Raw genomic sequence first — 21915 nt, forward strand, 5'->3', positions numbered from 1 at the left:
CCGCCCGCCGTGACTCACCCACAGCCGCGGACGGGACGGGGCGGGGCGCGCCGGGACGGGCCGCCCACGGCGGGGGGACGGCGGCACGGGGGGCACCGGGTACCGGGGAGAGATGTGGGGCGCTGGGGACTGTTCCCCGGACAGTGGGGTGGGGGCTCTGCGGTGCTGGGGACCGGCCAGAGGACATCACGGGCGTCCGCGGGGCACCGGGGGCAGTCGGTGGCGCATCCAGGAGGCTCCGCGGCCACCGGGCGGTGTCCGTAGGGAGATGGGGGCTGTCCCCGGAGGGAGGGTGTGTGCGGCTCTGTGGGGCTCTGTGGGGCTCTGTGGGGCACTGGGGACTGTCCCCCGGGCAGTTGAGAAGGGCACACGGGGGCACCTGGAGGGTCCGCGGGGCACTGGGGGAGGACACACAGGGCACAGACAGGGAAGGTTGGCAGGACACCAGTGGGTGGGACACTGGGGGCATCGTGGGGCATCGTGGCTGGCTGCGAGGCTTTGGGGAACGTCCGTGGGGCACGGGGGGACTGGATCAGTGGAGGCTGCCCACAGGACATCGGGGTGGGGGGACGCTCCGGGTGGCATCGGGGACTGTGTGTATGGCCTTGGGGGGTGTCCAAGGGGCACGGAGGTGGGTCCCCGGCCCCGTGGGACATGTCCTGCGGCTCTGCAGGGGGAATCAGGGCACTGGGGTGGCTGCACTGTCACGGGAGGCTCTGCAGCTGGGATGCCAGGGCAGATAAACCGGGCACGTTCGTATTTCTGGGTGTTTCAGGCCAAGCCAACCAGGAAACGGACACGGGCACGTGGGTGTGAACAGGATTAGGGATTAGTCATCAGCGGGAGCTTAGAAGTTTGCTGTTGATTTAAAAAATGAACTCCCTATGACTCCTAGTGGGACTCAACGCTTGCTGGTGGTCCCCAGCCTCTCCCAGGGTCTCTCTCCCTCTGCCAAGCTGGAGGACCAGCTGTAGGCAATGGAGCACACAAATCCTGGCTCTTCCCTCCAGAGAGCTCCGGGAGGTCCCTGCCGAGGAGTGAGGGAGGACAGGAGCACTCAGTCCTGTGTCCACAGCCCTCACATAAATCCCCAGGTCCCCACTCCTGGCCCCGAGGCCTCTGTCCCTGGCATGTGCCTCAGTTATCCCTTGTTCCTGGGACACATTTCTCTTCCTCCCTCTATGCACCTGCTCTCAAACTGCCTCAGGCAAAGTCTGGATTCCCTGGAACTCCTCTGCTGGGGGCTTGGGGTTGGAAAGGAACTTAAAGCTCATCCCGCTCCAACCCCCTTCCACTATCCCAGGCTGCTCTAAGCCCTGTCCAGCCTGGCCTTGGACACTTCCAGGGACGGAGCATCCAAAATAATTTGCACCCCAAGTTCTGTTAACACAGACAAAATAACCCTGATTTTTTTGTTTGTTTTTGTTGTTATTTAATTTATTTTACAACACACAAACACAACATTGTACAACAGAGTAAAATAAAAAAAACGAACAAAACGCCAACAAAACCCCAAGACATTACAAACATCTCAGGAGAGTGAACATTCCCCTGTGTCTCTGGGCCACCCTGCAGGCTTTGTTTGCAGGTTGTGGGGTGGGTGTGGAGGGCTGAGCTGCCTTGGATGGGGGTCAGGGTCACTGGGCAGGCACGGCCAGGCAGGGCAGCAGCGGCGGGGCCTTCTGGCTGCGCTCGGCTGACATGTGCTCCAGGCGCTCCGTGTAGAACCCGTTGAAGTCCAACCTGAGGGACAAAACACAGAGAGGCGTGAGCAGGAACCTCCCCCAGGACACCCACAGCGAGTTCTGGCCCCTCATGGGATGTCTGTGCTGTGCCATGGGTGTTGGTGACACCTTTTCTGTGCCCATTCCTTGACAGCAGGCCTTTGACAGGGAAATGTGTCAGGAGCACGTCCCAAATACATTGGGAAGGACCAAATGCTCGCAGCTCTTCTCCAGACCACACAGAGGTGTCTTGTGTGGACAAGGGTTCCACTGAAGGTGCTTCAGTGTCTGCACCTTCCCAGCACTCCTGAAACCTCAGAGTTCACCAGCACTGAGCTCTAGTACAAACTCCCACAACAAATCCACACAGCACCACAAAATTCTGAGGTCTCCGTCCCCACCATCTCCTGGGGTCTCCATCCCCACCATCTCCTGGGGTCTCCATCCCCATCATCTCCTGGGGTCTCCGTCCCCACCATCTCCTGGGGTCTCCATCCCCATCATCTCCTGGGGTCTCCATCCCCACCATCTCCTGGGGTCCCCATCCCCACCATCTCCTGAGGTCTCTGTCCCCACCATCTCCTGGGGTCTCCGTCCCCACCATCTCCTGGGGTCTCCATCCCCATCATCTCCTGGCTAACACCAGAATACTTCCCACAGATCCACAGTTGCAACTGGTCAGGAGATGCTCAGCCACAACCACAAGTGACATGTGGAAAAGCCTCTCCAAAGCACTCCACACCAGGGATACCACAATCCCACCTCCCTGATAATCCAGAGTGATGCCCCCCAGCCCCAAGCCTGCTGCAACCTCCCCGTGGCAGATCCCAAAGCACCCGCAGCCTGTGCAGCTCGTGTGCCCCGGATCGCTGAGCAGTCAGTGCAAACCCATGAATCACACAAAAGTTACTCTCTCCCTTTCTCAAATTAGGCTGCTCCAGTACCAACTGAATGGGCACAATATTTGAGTTTCATGTTGCTTAACAACCTCACACAAATGGCAACAAATTGTTCCTTGACATTTTTTGGTGCCTGGAGAAAACAGAGCCTCGACAGATGGAATTTGTCTGTTGCTCTCTCCTGGCTGAGAAGCTTTACATTGCTTTCGTCCTCAAGGAGTTGTGACAGGGAAACCTGACACTGAGGTGAGAGCACTGACCAAGTTTTGATTCAAACACAAGGCCAGGACTCGTTGCTTTGAGGACCTGCTCCATTTCTAAAGCTGCTTCATTCCCAGCTCAGTGACCTGCAGGTTTTGCTTGGCTTCTTTTTTGGCTGTTTTTAGTTTTAAGTGATCCCCAATAACCATTTCTTCAGAATTCGTGTGGTGCTTCCTCAGCATGGGCTTACACAGCAGTTTCTTGCTTTGTGGCTGGATTCAGTGGGGTTTGCACCACATCCTGGTGACCTACTCTGAGCTCAGTTTCCTCCAAACTGGTAAAGGAAGGATGCCTGATAACCACACTGATCTATCAGATTTCTTAGAATGTGACTGAAGAGTTCCTGCAGTTGCCAGCCCTGTCAGCACTCCCAAGGAAATGGCTGGAGCTGTGTCAGGAGAGGTTTAGGCTGGATACCAGGGGAAGGCTCTTCCCCCAGAGGTGCTGGCACTGCCCAGGTTCCCCAGGGAATGGGCACGGCCTGAGGCTGCCAGAGCTCCACCAGCATTTGAACAATGCTCTCAGGGATGCACAGGCTGGGATTGTTGGGGTGTCTGGGCAGGGACTAGATGATCCTTGTGGGTCCCTTCCATCTCAGGATATTTTCTGATTCTATGACACACCTGAGGAGGACTTGGGCACACCTGAGATCTGTCGCCTGTGAGCTCTGTAGGAAACCCTCTGCATCTCCATCTCCTATTGTCTGATGCCACAAATAAAATGCCTCAGTTACTCAGTACTACAAAATGAAAAAGTGTTAACTAGGATCAAAGAAATGATGAGCAAGTACCAGAACTGTGAATTTTGTTATTTATCTGACATGTTGATGATCCCTGTTGGAAAGCAGCCCCATAGAAAGGTTATAAATCAGAAGAGAAGAGCGGTATGTCTTATAAACTCTTCCTTATAAACTCTCTCAGTCAGATATGTTATTTCAGATGGCAACTGTCTCCACTCTGCTTCCCGGGTTCCTGTTGCCATAGAGCCCAGGCCTCGAGCCAACAATCCCTCCAACCTGAATGGGAGCTAAATGTCACCTCTGGGCATTCATTGTGGGGCTCCCACCCTTCAAACCACCCCTGAGCAGCCTGTGGGATTGGAAAGGCAGGTCCCATGGGCTGTTAACATCCAGTATTTCTGCTAAGGAAATGGGGCAGGGCAGCAGGGCCAATGACTTGGTGAAGACTCAAGCGGTCCCAGAGAGTCCAGAGTCTTGGGGGGGAATTGATGATGAGAACAGTCCTGGTGGCACAAGGCCTGGGGCATGGAAATAAGGCAGGGCAAAGCACCCAGGCCCTCCTCTGAGCCTCTGGATACAGCTGAGGTCACTGTCCACAGCACAAACCATGGAGAGAAGCACTGCATCATCTGTATCACCACACTTCTCCTTTCCCCTGAAGCAGGAAGTGCTGGTTGCAAAAGCCAACCTCTCTGTATTTGGAAGAACCAGCTGCAGAGGTTTCAAAGCTCAGGAGTCACTTGCTGGCCCCAGCTGACTCCCCATGCGGGCTGTGACACTGGTGGAGCAGTTCCTGGCTGTGGAACCCCGGGCAGGACACACAGCCAGGCTGTGGGGTGCAGCACCAGCTTGTCCCCCTGTCCTGGCACGTGTGTGACATTGACACCACGACAAGAACAGGTAATTTGGTTTTCAGCACTGTGCTGGCCATGTCCTGTGTGCCCTGGGATCATGGAGTGAGCTGCCATCAAGATCTCCTGGATGGAGCACCATGAGCAAGCCCCTCTGTTAGAACTTGTACTGGAGGGGGTAAAAATGTTAAAAAAAGGATAAAGCAGGAAGCAGAGCTGGAGCACCTTGGAGCAGTAAATGCTCCTGCCTGGGTGTCTCAACTGCTTGTGGCCCCAATCCCTGGATCTAAGCTGAGTCTGGATGTTCCTGTGACACCCAGGAGTGATAGCAGCCAGGGAAGAGTTTAATCCTTCCAGCCTTTTCCTACAGATGGATCTTGCCTGTAACCTACAACAGCCTGATGACGATGAACTGGCATGTCCAGACAGATGAAGGGTGACATAAAATGTTGAGAAGCCACACCAGCCTTTCCCAAAAGGTCCTAGAGAGACTTGGCTGCCCTGGTTAGTCCTGAAAAGAACAACCAATTGTACAGCTGGGGCCTGCACTCACAGCCACAAAAAGTTTTTTGGAGAAATTTCAAGATGAGAAGATGATCTCTGACTCTGGTCTCTTCAGAGATGGAGCAAACCAGAGTTCTTAGGGCTGTGGAGAAGGGGTCCTCACCGACATTCCCATTTCAGGGACTCAGCACCGCCCACAGGGGCAGCTCTGGTGGCTGGAAGCTCCTCCCCTGACAGGGGACAGGAGAGCTCAGAACACCAAGCAGCCCTGGGGCACTGCCAGGGCCCCTGGAAACCTGTGGCAGCTGCTGGACAAGAAGTTCCCAGAAGAAAAGGACAATTGGAAGCACAGTCTCCTGTGGGAATACTTCACCTAACAGTGTTTGCAAAGTACCAGGAATCCTGACAGCCCTGTCAGATGCTGTCAGAAACGGCACCGGGAGGGGACAACAATCTCCTTAAAAATACATTTGTGAAGCATTTCCTCTCTGCTTTCAGGTGTAGCACATCTCAACAGAGGTGTGAGGGTTATCAGCCAGCCATAAAAGCTATCCAGTACAGATGGACAGGGAGCAGAACTTCCAGGAGGTTTTTTTTTATTCAAAAAACAACACGGTGGTTATAAACCCAGCAGCAAAACTTCCATCTGCTCTCTCTCTCTCTCTCTCTCCCCCTATCCTGTGTACCTGAATTTTCTCTATTTCTAAACGAATTTTGTTTTCCAAGAAGCTGCTTATTTAAATAAATGCAATATGGAAACTTAAAATAGACACTTTATGATCAAACCTTCGTGTGATTTTCTCATCTTGGAATACTTATGCTGTATTTGGAAACTGGTTTGTTCACTGTCCCACAGTGAGACAATCCTCAGGAAAACTAACACCACATTTACAATATTATTTCGTTTAATTCAAAGGAAGGTGTTTTGGGGTTTTTCTACAGCCTTGGTTTGAAATGCAAAGCAGAATGGTCTGGGTTGGAAGGGACCTCAAAGACCAACTCATTCCAACGCCCTGCCATGGGCAGGGACACCTTCCTCTAGCCCAGGCTGCTCAGAGCTCCTAAATACACACATTTCTCAGTTACTAATGAGCATTTCCTCAGGAATTTCCCCACAGGAGGGGAAGTCACAGATAGAAAAGGCCTGGCTTACCTGTAGATGATGTTGAGCATGCTGTGCTCGCAATCATTGGTGCTGTACACGCTCAGTTTGTCCAGCAGGTCCAGCAGATGTGTGGAGAAATTGCTGTCAAACTTGTTGATGGTGGCTTCAAAGCCAGATGTGAGGTGCAGGTTGTCAGCATGCTCTGCTAAAAGCTGCCAAGACAAAGGCAGAGTGGCCCCATGTGTTTGCTGAGCTGCACTTGCCAAGGGGCTGCAATTACTCCCTCCATTCCCTAACCTGCTCAGAAATACTGCCATCAAACTTCACAGCTGCTCAGCCTCTGAAATAAAATCTTTCCAAGTCCTTGGTAGTTAGAAGCCCTGCTGTGCTCAGCCTGGGAGAAGCCCAGAGTAGATCCCAGCTGAGTTAGCCACAAACACATGCTGCCACTGCTCATTTTCAAGCAGAAGGAAAAGCCAGAAGGCAGAAAATGTGTGTTGCCTAAGGCAGGCTGTGACCTCTGCAGCTCTGTGACTGCAGTGGTGCTGCAGATGTGTGCCAGAGGGGCTTCCAGAGGGACAGGGGGATCTGCTAACCATGGAGCAAATCCCCTGTGCATCTGGACAGAGAAATATGGACAAGACAGCTCCCCCAGGTATGAAACCCATGGGCTACAAAGAGCCCCACTCACACTCTGAGAATGGGAAGGTGCTGGCATTTCAGAAAGCCTGGATGTGGCTCTGTACAGGGACTGCTGTGGGAGACAAGGTCTTCAAAGCAGACTTTGAGAACCCCAGCAGCGCTCCACACTGCCCACAGTCACACAAAGATTGTACTTTTGGGGTCAGAGGTGGTCTAGAAACCAGGAAGAGATGTCTGCAAGTGGCCACCCTGGCCAGAGTGCCAGCCCAACTGTCTCCCCGTGCCCCACCTTGTTGGTCAGCTTCTTCTTGGCAGCCTCCTCAGCACGCTCCTCCTCAGTGGGCGGGCCCAGCATGGTGCCATGCTCCAGGGTGAGCCTCTCCATCTCCTTGTCCAGCTTCATGCTCTGGGTGAACCTCTGGTGAGGGCACAGACATATTGGGGACATGGTTACGGCCCCTTTCTTCTGTGCTCCACGGTGGGCTCTGCTCTGGCCACCCCCTAACTCCCAGGAAAGCTAGCTCTGAGACTGAATTCAGCAAGCTGATACACAGATCCCCCTAAAGCCACTGAAAAGTGGTTTTTAGAAAAGCTGTGGGCTCCCTGATGCTGGCTGCAATGTGCCCATCAGCTCACCCTCAAGAGAGGGTCTCTATAGAGCACTACAACTGACGCTTCAAGAGAGGGAATTTGGTCCAGAGGAACCTCATCTCAACATGGAAAAACGAGGATTTTGTGGAGTAAGAAGCCACAGAAACCATTTGGGAGAGGGTGTCAGCTGTCAAGCCCTAAAGCTGCTGACAGGGGGAACAGAGACAAGTCCACATGAGGCTGGCAAAGGGACTGTGGCACAGGGGCGCTGCACACACCTGCATGCAGTTGGTGAACATGACACACACAGACATCAGCTTGGAGAAGATCTTGAGCAGCTCTGGGTTGGTGAGCATGCAGTCCTTCAGGCAGTTGTCTAGGAAGCTCGTGTGGTGGCTCAGGACATCGTCAATGTTGGATGCCTGTGACAGGAGAGCCCAACAATGACAAACCAAACCAGGGCTGCTGTGCTGCTCCATCCCAAAGCTCCATCCCAGCAGCCTGCCTCTGACAGGGACCTCTCAGGGTGAGAAACTCCTCGTGTACCTCCCAGAAATATCCTGAGATGGAGACTGCACCTGAATCATTGCCTTCAACAGCCCCTCACAGGCTTTAAACCATTGATCTGTCACTTCACCTCCCCACAAACTGCGCTTGCTTTCGTCACCCAAGCCCTCCCCTGGAAAGGATGGAGCTATTTGCTTTATGAACTTGCATTTCCTTTGTTTTTAAATCTGCTTGTCATGGGCACTCCCACCTCCAGAACCTCACTAAAGTCAGTGAAAACAAGAGGAAAAGAGAAACACAAATTGAAGAATCTTAAATGTCAATAAACTTATCATTAAAACATACAGGCTACCCAGGAATAATCCAGAAATTTGCTTTAGGAGCCAATAAGGAGTTGGGACACACAGCATTGCGAGGACTCTGTAAGATTTTTGTTCATCTCTGCTATTCCAACAGGCTGCTTCAGTCTTGAGTTTCAAATTATAAGAAACCCCTCCCACAACCCTTTAAGCTACTGCAGAACAGGGATAAATGCAGCTTTCTAATGCAATGAAGATGATGATGAAGTTGTGTTGATGGAGACAATGATGACGTGAAGATGAAGATCCCAGCTACAATTTTAGGAAGAGAGCACCCTATCTTTAAGTGAAAATGCACAAGAGAGAAGTGTGACAAATAAAATGCACCATAAGACACTACATGAGACCAGTGAGGATCATCCTTTCCACCCCCCAAAAATACAAATGAAAGGAGAAAACAGGGACAGGATAACTTCAACAATGGCCTCCATGCAAGTAAAGTAAACTGAGTGATTTATTTTGCACGCCTAAACTCGCAACAAAATTAAGAAATAAGTACAATTCCCAGATTATCCAGGAGGTTGACATATGAACTCTTCTCAATCACAAGTTCTTGTCAATAACATACAGAGACACTCACAATCCTAGACCTGCTCCCTCCTGTGAATTCTCCAGAAAAAAAACATGACAGGGCATCAAAAAATGTTGGTTAGCTGACCCCAAAACAGCTCCTCAGGGCACAGTAAGAACTAGGGCAGAATCAGTTGATGCTGAAGATCCACAAGGGTCATCAGACAGCTGCCAAGAGAGCTGACTGCAGGGGTGTTGTGTTGTTTGGTACCTCAGATGAGCGTTTTTCAGGGTTTAAGAGCAAAACGATGTGCAACCCAGAAGTGTCTGATCACAGAGTGACAACCAGAGGGAATAATAATAATAATACTAATAATGATAATAATGATGGCCTTTTTATACCAAACATTCCCAGCATGCCAGTCCTTGGCAGTTTCATGGAAGAGAAAGCAAAGGCTCTGCTTCTAAGAGCACTGTAACTCGGCCAAGGAATCAGCTGGAGATGCCTGGACTGCTTTATAGTCTTTGCACTCTGCATCCACCCTGCTTTTCCACAGCTCCTTCTCCTGTGTAGGGAATGTTGAGGAGAACCTGCCTGAGCATAACAGGGAGCAGAGTGTGAGCTGGGCAGAGACAGGGGGATGCAGCACAGGAAAGGGATGTGTGACTAATCAAGCAGAAAGGTGATACAGAACAGCAGCACTCTGCAACGTGGCAGGAACAGCAGCTCCCAGATATTTAAATACTTCCAGCAAAATCAACAGACACCTGCAGCCACTGGGATTAGGCATTACATTTGTTAAGATTTCCATTCCAACTTCACTCACCAGCTTCAGGTTCTTCTCCAGAATGTGCCATGTTGGCTCCATCACTTCAAACATCATGTAATACTGGATATTCTGCACAAAATTCAGCATCCGCTGCCGCAGTGTGAAAGCACCAGCAAACCTAGGGGAGAAATCACACCCACACAGCTCAGAGCTAGCAAATGCCACGGAGAACTATCACCAGGCTTGCACAGCCAAGCAGAGCTAAATATTTCTGTCCTAGCAAATGCCTTGCTGCAGTGTGAGAGGGATTATAAAGTCATTGCAAACCATCTCTGATTATTTTCCATGGCTTTTCCTCAATTAGTTGAGTTTTGAACCTGTCACAGACTTTAAGTATATGCTTATATAAAACTAAAGTTTTGATATTAAATATTAAAGCAACTTTACAAACAAGTATTGAGTGAAACCTAAAATGTTACAAATTGACGTCTCTGAGCCTGTAAGACATTTGTGAGGATCTTTTTCACTTCAGTGTTGTCTGAGCTATGTCATGAAATACTTAATGAGCAAGAAGGAGACCCAAAACTGAAAACAAACAAACAAAAAAAGGCTGTACCACTTAGCTGAATGCAGGGAGAATTGCTTGGCTGCCTTATTGCTGATCCAAACATTGCACAGCTGCCTTTCCACGTGCTTGCAGTAGAACATGTGTCTGAAAAGCATCTGGTACCTTGTCAGTGCTTTCCTGGAAAGAAAGGAGAAGCCCATCCAGATGAAGGCCTGTTCTGATTGACAGACTAAGCTGTGAAGGCTGAGGCTGCTCAGAGGTAAAGAGACTTTACACAATATGTTCCTCACGCCTTCAGACGTGCGCGGATCTGCGCTGAACCGAAGCAAGAGAGTCACATTTGCAACCATCCCAAAGAATTCCTCTCCAAGGAGACCCTCCTCCATATTTCCTGCCAGTGGGTACATCACCAGGCTCCTTAATTCCCTCGAGCTCCATGCAGGGGTCACTCACACAGGGGCTGGGAGGGAGGGTTCAGAGACTGTGCTCTTGTACCCACCGCGCTAAGGCTGCGATGGTCACCCAAGAATTCACCAGGAGTTTAGAATTCACCCAAGAATTTTCCAAGAAAAGGGGAGGAAAAGCTGTAACCAAGCTACAGGCAGCATTACCCCACCAGCAACGCACTGTCACAAGCAGATGGGGCTGCTTATTTATAGCTCCAGGACTGGATTCAGGTCTGTGCTCAGACACTTGGGCGTAGGTGTCTGCAGAGCTCCAGTCGATACAGTTCAGGAAACCTTACCAAATCCTATTTTCACTTCCATAGCTACCACCAGAGCTAGCACACTCTGTTGGGAAGGAAGAGACAAAATTCCAAAAGCATCGCGGCGTCGTTAGGAAAGTCTCACCGATTCAATGGAATTTTTAGAGGGGAAATTAAGGGAGGAGTTAATTTCTGGCATTCAGCAATTTCAAATCTGCCACTCTGCTTGTCCCATTTGATTGTGGCTCACAACAGTGTTTCTCCAGGGAAACAAGAGGCAAATTCCTGCAGAAAAACGAACCATTTGGTCCCTCACAACTCAGTTAAATGCAAAATAGCCTGTTACAGTAGCAACAGCCTGTATCCTTTGAGTCTGCAACCAGGGGCACCAGAAAGTGCAGGTTTTTTCTGCTCTCCAGGCTTGAGGAATGTTTGATTCTTGCATGGAAAACCTCTTGTGAGACTACATGCCTGTTTTTCCCTCAGTGGATTGATGCCTTACCTGTTTATGATGAGGGACAGGGGCCACTTCACAATGTAGTCGAAGGAAAAGGCCTCCAGGCCGCTGAGGGTGAGCTCTGTGGGGTCTGCACTAATGATGGCCTTCTCCTGCTTTGTTTCTATGGCCAACACCCTCAGGAGCTGTGTGATGAGGTCATGGGGCATCAAGTCAATCTGTAAGCAAAGAGCAGGAAAAAATGAAGCCACAGGATACCCACAACTACTGAGGAACAACAGGCAAGGTGCCTGTGGTTAAAGTCACTCTTGAGTTGTCACACTGACCTAGGACACAGCAGGTTCTCACAGGCACACAGACCTCCCCAAACCAAGGCAGGCCTGCTGCTCAAAGTCAGATATCTTCTGCTTCCACCCATTCTTACCTTTAAATCATCCTTGAAGGGATCAGTGTTGGCTGTGCTCATTCTCAGGGCTAATTCCAGCAGAGCCTCCAGCCTCGTCGTTATGATGTCATCTACAGGCTTCTTAAGTTCCTCCTCTGTCAGATCCATGAAGTGAACAAAGAAGTCCCCTTGATCCATCAGGAAATAGTGTTTTATAGATCTGCTCAAGAAAACAAAGGGACAATTGATTACCTTTCTGAAAGACTGGGTTAATCCATATCAAACCTGAAGGAACAAAGGAAATCAATTCAACGAGCCTGCGGGGTTTGATCCCAAAATGTTTCTCTTTCTGGAGAGCAGGAAGCCATAAATAACCAGTTTGGAGACTAGTCTTTTATGGATGTCTCCTCCTCCCTACCTCCTCAGTCAGGACACTTCTGTGCAGTCAGATCAGGGCTGCTGCTGCTGTTTTGGTTTTTTTTTGCCTGTAAAAATGCAAAGAAACCCCTTGGTGTGCTGGTGTTTCTTCTCTCAAATCTCCTCCAGTTGAAGGGCAGCTGCCAATTCTGAGCAGAATCCTGGACTCCTCTCAATGGACAAATACCTGCTGATTTTTTTTTAAATCCAGCAGACTTCTGCTGTAACAGGACACATAAACTTTGATTTTTCACCTGGCACCAGGGAGAGTTACGTGCAGTAGGCACAGAGCTTGGAAGTAGCTCTGAGGTGAGCCTGAGGATTAACCAAGTGCCTGGCCAGAGATCACACATGGTAACTGCAGGCTTTGGAGCAAAAACAGGAGCACAACCACAACACAGTGTGGCTCCAGACTCCTGATCTAGACAAAGCCCTGACCTAGTTTTGGCAACAGCCTTCCAAGGAAGCTGGACCCAGACATCTTTCCCACTCAACATTTCTATCATTTTACTTTTTTTTTTTTTCTCCCTCTTCAGGGAAAAAAAGCCCAAATCTTGTTTTTTTAGGTCAACCTTTCTAAGTGGAAATACAGAGAACACCTTGGTAATATCCCAAGAGAACAGAGCTAACTTCAAAAATTTATGTCCCTTAGCAGAACCAATCTATTTATCACGCATTTGGTAAAATAAATCCAACCTTAGGTGAGCCACCAGCTCTTTCTCCTCCATCAGGAAGTCCAGAAGAACTTTGCTGGCATAGTTATATGCTTTTTCTATTTGTTCCACATAGGCTCTCTCTTTTAAAGTGTAGATGACCTCTTTGGCCACAGGGCAGGTGACATCTCGCCCACATTCCCGCACAACATTTAAATATTTCCCTGAAATTAAAAAGAAAGAATGTCCTATACTCATCCCTCCTGTATAGCCAACAGGGAACCTTCCACACCATTCCCTTCAAGAGGAAGATATGCTGAGAAATGTTTACACTACATTGTGCTGAAAGTTGGAAAGGATTTAGGCACCTTTCAAAAGATGATACAGAATTTTAAAATAAGCACCTGGTATCACATTTAAGGGGATTTAGAAATGGTTTCGTTTCCCAGTGGTGACAAAACATCTCTGCAGGTGGCCTGAAGCTCTGCAGATCTGTTGCTCTGCTTCACAAGTCACTTTTGGAGGGCTTTGCACAAGGATAAGAGATTGTATGCTTCAATTAACACTGAGATAGTCAAACCTCAGGTGCCCAGCTCCATCCAGCTAGAAAACCTACCCACAAAACAGCAGTGAGACAGACAGCTCCCCTTGCTGCTGGGCTCCTGTGTTGTTTTATTTATAGGATTTGGAGTTCTTTTTGAATCTGATCCTTCTGTTGCTCTCAATTCAGCTGGACAACCCCATAAAGTGGCAAGGCACAGTAACATTTCCCACCTCTTTACACAAGGTCTCGAGGCTCCTCTCACAGCAGAAGCACCTACCTGTGCTTAGGATTTTGTCAGCCATCTTCTGCAAGAAGGAGGGAATCTGCTGCTGGACAACAGTGTATCTCTGATCCCAGTACTTGTCATTATAGTCCTCTTGAATCTTCTCCTTCTGCAGCTCATGCTCCTCCACCATGAACTCACTGAACAGTTAAAGCAGATGTTTAGGGGCAGGAAGTGGAACAATGAGGATTACTTTTTTTTGACCTGCAAACTGGTAATGTGATCTATCAGAAATAAGGTCTCCTAAGGACACATCCAATCAAGAACTGAAATTAGTCTGTTTGTGGAGCAAGAGGAAAAGCACTACCCAGTGTCTCTGATGATCTGCAATGAGAAACAGAATTTTACAGGGTTCATAAACCAAGGCTAAACATTATCTGTCTGTCAGTGCAGGGATGAGGAAACTGGCCTTTGTCCACCTCTCACCAGCAGAAAGGCGCTAATTTCAGATATTTTATCCTCAGCTTTGCCCTCACCTTAGGATTCTGAAGATGTGGGAAACAGAAATGCTGCACAAACTATCAAATACAGCAAAATGCTTCAAAACACTCTACAAAAGTCAAAACACTTCTGACAGGGTTGTTTCAGGCCCCTGGGAGATGCAGACGTGGCAAAGCACATCAGTAATTCTGAAGTTTTGCATTTCATTTTCATTGCTTAACTGTTCTTTACCTGTATGGATCATTAATGATGCCTCTATATATCCACTTTTCCAGGATTTCAAAGTAAGGCACGCTGGCTGCCTTGGTTAAATACAGGCACAGCTCCTGGGCCTGGCTGTCCCCTGTGTAATTGAAAGTCTTGTCATGGAGCAAACTCAGGGTTGATCCTCCCATACACTCACCCTTATCCACAGAAGTAGCTGGAATTTAAAAATACCAACATAAGACACATCCTGAAAAGTCCCCAAAAAAACCCCTAAATGGTCCCCAGATTGGACATGGCTCCCTGAGCAGCCTGTGTAGCTGTAAGCAAGGGGCTGGACTAGGGATTCCTTCTGGTTATACATCCACACAGAACTGGAGAGGAGTTTGGAAAGGAGCTGAGGAGAGGCAGCAGTGGTGGATACAGCTGATGGGAAGGGCAAGGGCTGTGAAGGCCAAGGGCACATTCAGCCCTAGAACCTGAATGCTCTTCTCCAGAAGAAGTACAGTGCCCTCATGAGTACAATTCCCCTGTGCTTTCTTCTTTAATACAACAGGAAATCAAAATGAGTCATGCCCTGCCTGTTTGGCTACCCTCACAAGCTGTCAAAATGTAAGGATTGTATTTTGGACATTTACCAAGTGAAGCCAGAATCTCCAGGGTCCTCATTGTGGGCTGGATGTAAAACCACAGCTTCTGCAGTGACAGAAGGCCCTGCCTCTGAAGATGCTCCAGCTGGGTAATTAATATCATGTATTCCTTGATTAGAGTCCGCATGGCCGCAGCCAGAGCATGATTTACCTGTCCATACTCAAAGGAAGACTTCTCCTCTATAAACCTGTAAAAAGCAAAATGAAAACTCTTTCAGGCAATGTAACTTGCATAATTTTCAGGAACTTGTGCCTTCAGGACACTGTGCAGGCACACCAGTGGATCCCATGCTGAAAAGCACACCCGTCCCTCTCCCTTATTTCCCATCCCACATTTCCTAGAAGGGAAAGCTGTGGGAAGATGTTTCCTCTCCAGCCATGAGGGAACTAGAACCATTTGTATAAGCAGTGTGTAGAAATTGAACCAGCACACAACTGGATGCCCAGAGGGGAGCAAAAAGCAGGAAATATGGAGAAATTCAAAGCAGAGTGGGAAGAGAAGGCAGCAAAGGCAGATATATCCTAACTGCATTTTACCTGAGGTTACCAAGGCCAAGACTGGAAAGAACAAAGGTGTGTGAATGAAAAAGCGAACTGGCAGCACAGAGGACAAACCCAGCAAAGGAAATGTAGCTAGAACTGACCCAAATAAATTGTCACTCATTTTATACCCCCATAGTTTAAATTAAGCATGGAAGTTAACACTTGCACAATGGCAGATTCTCTGTTCTCACAGGAACAGAAGCCTCCTCCCCTGACAAAAGCCAGCTCTCTACCTGGTGACAGCAGAGTAACTTGCTGCCACAGGAAGAATCCTGGTCACCAGCTCCTTGATGGACAAGTCCAGGTTTGGATCGAGTGAAAAGGCTCGGTTCTGCCTGCCCACGAGGGCCTGTGCTGTGATGTACCTTCCATCCACACCAATCAGAACGTACAGCAAGTCCTCCACAATCATGGATTCCTGGGATGCTAATGGCAAAGTGCCTGTTTCCAAAGAGGAGACAAAAAAAAATGGATACATAGTATGTGCCATCATCCACCTGTTTCAGTCTTGTACCTTGCACGCCTGGAGAACAGAATCCTGTGCTCATTTATACCCAAATCAGTAGATGGGATCAGACATCCAACACCTGTGGCCACAGCTCCTGCTGCTGATCCTTCCACCCAAAAGGGCCCAGTTACTTCCAACACCAACAACTTCCCAACCTCCTTGCCACCAAAATATTCAAATACCCAGAAAACAGCTCAAATACAGTCACAAAGAAAAAAAAGTGCCAAGTTTTGGCGAGTGTGAACATCTGAACAGCATTTGGGAATGAGAACAAAACACTACAAATAAATACAATTTTCCCTGTGTTTCACATACCTATTGGTACTGTTGTGTCAGTGCTTAGACTGGTGCCAATTAAAAAATCCCCAATAAGTGCAGGTCTCTCATATACCCAGGATGGAAACACTGGAATGGGCTGACCAGAATTCTTCTTGTTCTGCTTATCCCGAAGGATTTTTCGTGTAAGCTCAAGAGGCTGTAGGAAAAAGAGAGAGAGGGAAAGAAAGGAAAAAACCAGGAGACTTTCAGAAGTCCAAGAAATGTTTAATTTCAAGGAGAAATTGACTGCAAACTGATTGATGGATTTGAGAGTGGAGAGCAGAATAGCTGCTATTTCAGTAGCATGGTGTGTGGTTTAATTTCCCAGTACCACCTCATCTATTTGCCCCATTACTGCAAAAAACATGTATTTTTTTATACATTTGACCTTTCGACATCAAACAATGCCTTTCTGCATCTGTCCACACTGGCCTGGGTGCTGGGACACACCCAGGGAAGCAGAACAGTGACATGAACAACCACCAGGCAGTGGCTGCAGGTTTGGAGAGAGCAGGAAACTCCTTCCAGAAGCACCAACATCCTATTCCAGCGGCACTGAACACCTCTGAACTCAATGCCAAATGCAACCCAGACAAATCTGCCCACAGAGAGCTGGAAAATGATGGAGTTTTTTTGCTCTGAGTGGGAGTTAGTGAAGGAAGTAAGCTCTTGGAAGACTGAAAGACTTTCCACCCCCAGCTCTGACACTAAAATAAATGGAGTGCAAGATCAATCATCAGCTGGGGAAGCTTGTGAGATGCACAACCTACATGAACATTTGGAGCCCCAAGTGCACAAACACAGGGCTGATGAAGGCCATTTCTGAAACTCCACAGATGTGTGTGTGAAAAGGGATATGTACAGGCTCATTTGACTTTCTTATTTACATTATGTGTGGGTGATCTGCTAAAAGGACCTTGATTTCCTCTGCTCCCCTAACAGAACTGGGACTTTCAGATGGAGAAATGGGAAGCATCAAGCAAGCTGCCAGCAATTCAAGGGATGGCTAAACCCCCACAGGAAACTGCAAACCTCAGTTGGCTGTATGAACATGTTCTGCTTGGAAGAAGGGCAGCCACCAAGAGGTCTTCCCAAATGGCAGGCAGGAAAACTTTCTTCACTGAGAGAGTGGTTAATCACTGGAAAAAGCTCCCCAGGGAAATGGTGGTGTCACCACCGTTGGAAGTGTTCAAATCATGAGCAGAAATGGCAGCTGGGGACATGGTTTAGTGGGCATGGTGATAATCAATCTCCAGGGCTGGACCTGATGACTCTGATTTTATTCTATAACAAGAGGCAGGGCACTTCTGTTGCAGTTCAACCAGCTCTGGTGTGACTTTGTTAACTGGCAGAGGTCAAAAAAGCCAACATTTTGGCCATAAAGGACACATCCACCTGAAAGGGAACACTTAACTTTCCCCAGCTCGATGAATCCTGGACCAAAACCAGCCCAAGCTGTAACTTCAATCACTGCAGGATCTCTGTGACGGTGCCAAGCAATCCCAGGGCAGATGGTACAGCACTTGTGGCACTGGTGACAAAGTACATGTCTCAGGGGCATGAATCACCTTCTCTGCAACTCGAAATTTAGGTCACTGTCACTACAGGCTTCAACAACAGCCTGGAGAAAACTCCCAGGGCTGAGAACACGGCCCTCAGGTGGTACCTCAGCCTCACTCCTGCACAGGGTGGCAGATTGCCACTGCCATGCCTATGAACCTGCATGTGACACCTCGAGCAATGGCAGTGCCAACTTCCATGGAGGGAGATGAAGGGTTCGTCTCTGGGGTCCATAAACACCTCCAGCTCCATCTGTGACCCTCACAGACACAAGATCTGTGTCAGAGGCTGAGCAGAACGAACACTTCCAAGCAATGTCCTCCTGTCCCAGCCCTTACTGACTCACCAGTGCCGAGCACCAGCCCATCAGGGCCTTTTAACACAGTTCCAGCTCTTTAAGTCTGAAGAGACCACAAATGGAGCAGCAGGGAAGCACAAATTTTGGCTTGCAATGGCATTTCAATCCCTCTGGCTGTGAACTGCACATCCCAGAGAACGGCACTTCCAGGTCTTTCCTCTTTTAGCAAGTTCACACATAAATCCTGGTAAGATCAGTTATCTCACTGGAAATTCATCTTCCCCTCATGATCTAAATCACCCACTTGACTCAGATCGTCTGTGAAGGATCTGGATGAGTCAAGCCCAGTGTCTGTGCAGTATTTCAGTGTATGTGGGACAAGGCTGGTCTCACCACTGCTGACAGGGAGAGGGCTTGGACCCTTTGTTTAGGATTTGAATTCTCCACCACCACATTCATGTAGGGCCCTTCAAGCCCAGAGACCCAAAGCATGGGAAGTGGAAGGTCCATCCCTCTTCTCATTGAGGCATAAAGTGATCTGAGACTTGTCCCCTGTTAGATTATGCTGACCAGACATGAGAAGGCACCATGGACCTCTGAACATCTTTTCCTCTTTCCCCTCTGTCCAAAGAACTCTCCATACACTGTTGCCCCTCTGCCTTCTGCAGCCAAAATATCCTTATCCTGACCTATGAGTTTTTCACCATATTTTTTCCCTTTCTGTCCTTTTTGTCAGGTCAAGCCAGCACAGTACAGTTTTTTATACCAATAATGACAGGAAACAGAATTTGGGATTTGAGTATTAAACTGCCCTTTTGCACTCTGACCCCACAACCTACTGCTGCTAGTGAAATGTTTAAATGTTTGCTAAGCCTGTGTCTAAAGCTGGTTTTCCTCTTCCTTTCTGTCTTTTCCATGATGCCAGCTGGCTCCCAGCCCTGTCCAACATGGCCTTGGACACTTCCAGGGATGCAGCAAGGGCTGCTCTGGGCACCCTGTTCCTCACAGGGAAGAAATTAACTGTGAATTTAACTTTAGAATAATCTCAAAAGAATTTAACCTTAACTGACTGGAATAGAAAAAAGTCACTTCTACTAAGAACAGCACCAAGATTTAATATGATGTGACTAACAAAAGGGAAGATTTTGTGCCCAGAGCTTGGGAAAGGGCTTTGTACCTGCTGTGCACTGGAGTTGGCCGTGACACTGCCCAGCTGCTTGCGCAGCTCCTCCAGCTCCTGCAGAGACATCTTGGAAGTGGATGAGGGGATGGAAAAATTCGTGCTGCTGCTGGTGGCTGCGTTTGCTGCGAGTTCTGCCCTTTCTTTAGCATTTTGTTGCAGGTAGTGGAGTGTCTGTACGTAGAAAAAACAAAGAAAAGATTTTGTGAATGCAGGGCAGCACAATCTAAAGCAAGAAACACATGACCATGCCCTGGCTGTAGTGAATCTAACCACAGATCTCTCTGTCCCAGTTTTCCATGTCTTAGTGAGTTATATCAAGAGAAGCATAACTCTCAGGAGAGCTTTAGTAACTCAGTAAAAGCTGGAACTGGTTATTTGTTGACCTTTACCATCACCTGTGCTTGAAATCACTGCATTGTTGCTACTCTTCAACATTCGGTTCTAAACCAGGAACCAACCTCTTTGTCTTCTGTGAGTTTGGACAGCAGATAAACTAAAGAATCCAGATGTCTTGTGTTTTTAGACTTCAGCTCATCGTACTTCTTTAAGAAATCTTCAGGAGTTCGAGAAAACTCCGCTATTTTCACCTGTAAAACACCACGTTAATATTAAACGGAGTTAGAGCAAACACGCAGCTCAGGCTGCAAAGTTTCAGACAGAGTTAGAAACTTCCCAGCACTTAGAGCTTGACTGGTGGACTGCTTCTAAAAATGAAAACAAATAAAAGTATGTCTGGTCATGAGTGACAGGTTTTAATCTCTAATATTTGGGAGACATTCAAAGAAAAAAGCTGGGTGTTTGTCATATAATTGTATTTTATACCATTTTCATTTCATCATGGAATCACAGAATGGTTTGGGTGGGAAAGGAACTTCAAGGTGATCTTGTTCCACGGGCAGGGACACCTTCCACTATCCCAGGCTGCTCCAAGCCCTAAACCTGGCTTTGGATACTTCCAGGGATCCAGGGGCAGCCACAGCTGCTCTGGGCACCCTGTGCCAGGGCCTGCCCACCCTCCCAGGGAACAATTCCTTCCCAATACCCTACAAAATAACCTCCCTCTTTGAACTTGCCCCCACCCCAGTCCTAACACTCCTCTTCTCCCACCAACACTCAAGGATTCTGCCTTTTCCCTCCCAGCCTTCCTGCTTCACACCCAGAACCGTGACCCCCAGATCTGACCAGCCCCTCTTTTTGTTTCCCTTTTCCCCCCGGGCAGCGAGGCGGAGGGCAGGAGGTTCCCGGGGGACGGCGGGCAGCACCTTGGCGCTGTGCGCAGAGACGTTGGTGGTGACGTAGGGCGTGCGGTTCTTCTGCAGCAGCTCGATGTAGACCTCAGCACCCTCCCCGCCGTGCACCCGCAGCAGGCTCAGCAGCTCGTTCACGTCGTGGTGGATGCGGAACTCGCTCATACTCCCAGCTCGGGCCGCCGGCCCTGGGGACACGGGGAACGAGGGGTTAATCCCACTGCTCCGAGGGAAAACATCCCCTCTCAAGGGAGACGCTTCTGGAATGTACTCCTTGTAGGGTTTGGGTTGGAAGGGACCTCAAAGCCCACCTCATTCCACCCTCTTCCACCATCCCAGGCTGCTCCATGCCCTCCCCAGCCTGGCCTTGGACACTTCCAGGGCCCCAGGGGCAGCCACAGCTTCTCTGGGCTGCTGCAGCCGAGACAGCTCCACCCAGGAAAACTAAGCCTGGGGGACAATCTTAAGTCGGGGCTGGCCAGCAGAGGACTTTTTCACCTCAGAAGGAATGCTGGAAGAAGTCCTGTCAGGCTGACACTGCTGCTGCTTCTGAAATCACTCCAAAGCAGTTTTTCCCAAGTTTAGGAGTCTTCCTATTCCACTGCCCACTTTACTAACTTCACTCAAACCCTGCGGAGTGTTTAAATAATAACTTTAATACTGACACAGAACCCTGAGTTGAGCTCAGCAGGTCAGAGCCTGGTGCTAAAAACACCCAGGTTGTGGGGTCAATCCTGGAATGGGCCATTCACTTAAGAGCTGGACTTGGTGATCCTTGTGGGTCCCTTCCAACTCAGAATATCCTGTGATTCTGTAAATCAGAAGCGAGACCCCGAGTCAGGAATCATGGAAATAAATAAGGAGTTCCATGTGACACCCTGCACAGATTGTATTTGATCCATGTATCAAGCACAAGGATTCGTTTTGCCAAGATCATGGAATCACTTAAGCTGGAAGGGATCCCTGCAAACCCTGGTCCGACTCCCCACTCAGAAGTGACTCAAATTACAACAGGCTGTGCAGGGCCTGGTCCAGCCCAAGTTTAAATCTCTTTAAAGGCCCAGGTTCCCCCATCACCTGGGGCCCTGATCCTACCGGGAATTCCCGCGGGCTGCTGAAGTGCCTGGGGGTCAGGGGTGTGGGGAATGAGGAGAAGCTGCGGGAGCTGGGCTGGCTCGGCTGGACACCGGGAAGTGCCTGAGGGGGCACCGGCACAGCCGCAACCCGGGAAACCCGGGCGGGCCCCGGCCAAACAGCGAGGGGATCCCCATCCCCGGGGAGGACCCAAGGGGCCCGGGCAGCACCTCAGCCGCGTCCAGCTCCGCCCCGTCCCACCCTCCATACCTTATTCGATGGTATTCTACCCATCCCATCCCATTCCATCCCATTCCATCCCACCCCATCCCTACCTGCCCGCCCGGAAGCGCCGCCGCTGGCGCCGGGAAGCGCGGTTTGCGCATGCGCAATTCCCCAGCGCGGCATCCCAGC

The 21915-nt window shown here is 49.3% G+C and overlaps 2 protein-coding genes across 5 annotated transcripts; both read right to left on the reverse strand.

The window, feature by feature from the left end:
• Nucleotides 1-14: 14 nt before the first annotated feature.
• LOC131580304 (basic proline-rich protein-like) lies at nt 15-557 on the reverse strand. The gene has a single exon (XM_058841363.1). The coding sequence runs from the start codon at nt 555-557 to the stop codon at nt 15-17; it is 543 nt and encodes a 180-aa protein (XP_058697346.1).
• Nucleotides 558-1427: 870 nt separating this feature from the next.
• Nucleotides 1428-21878, reverse strand: TUBGCP2 (tubulin gamma complex component 2). Of its 4 annotated transcripts, XM_058841266.1 has the most exons (19): nt 21837-21878; nt 21093-21238; nt 20443-20615; nt 19639-19767; nt 19175-19351; nt 16137-16296; nt 15547-15754; nt 14759-14958; nt 14148-14337; nt 13470-13615; nt 12692-12872; nt 11618-11798; nt 11239-11411; nt 10079-10207; nt 9520-9640; nt 7595-7738; nt 7015-7143; nt 6132-6295; nt 1428-1743 (listed from the first exon to the last, which is right to left on the reverse strand). In XM_058841266.1, the coding sequence occupies exons 3-19, from the start codon at nt 20590-20592 to the stop codon at nt 1638-1640; spliced, it is 2688 nt and encodes an 895-aa protein (XP_058697249.1). In that variant the 5' UTR covers nt 20593-20615; nt 21093-21238; nt 21837-21878; the 3' UTR covers nt 1428-1637. The 4 variants fall into 4 exon arrangements, with proteins under 4 accessions (XP_058697249.1, XP_058697250.1, XP_058697248.1 ...); XM_058841267.1 differs by lacking the exon at nt 21093-21238 and having other exon boundaries at nt 21837-21872; XM_058841265.1 differs by lacking the exon at nt 21837-21878 and having other exon boundaries at nt 21093-21760.
• Nucleotides 21879-21915: the final 37 nt, after the last annotated feature.

This window comes from Poecile atricapillus, chromosome 6 (assembly GCF_030490865.1).
Source record: "Poecile atricapillus isolate bPoeAtr1 chromosome 6, bPoeAtr1.hap1, whole genome shotgun sequence".
In the NCBI taxonomy this organism is placed as follows: domain Eukaryota; kingdom Metazoa; phylum Chordata; class Aves; order Passeriformes; family Paridae; genus Poecile; species Poecile atricapillus.

Coding starts and splice junctions, on each gene's coding strand:
- LOC131580304 (XM_058841363.1), bottom strand. CDS start 557: ATGTCCTGTGGGCAGCCTCCACTGATCCAGTCCCCCCGTGCCCCACGG.
- TUBGCP2 (XM_058841266.1), bottom strand. CDS start 20,592: ATGAGCGAGTTCCGCATCCACCACGACGTGAACGAGCTGCTGAGCCTG. Junction 16,297..19,174: donor CCAACTCCAGTGCACAGCAG/GTACAAAGCCCT, acceptor TTTTTCCTACAG/CCTCTTGAGCTTACACGAAA. Junction 12,873..13,469: donor TGACAAAATCCTAAGCACAG/GTAGGTGCTTCT, acceptor TTTTAATTTCAG/GGAAATATTTAAATGTTGTG.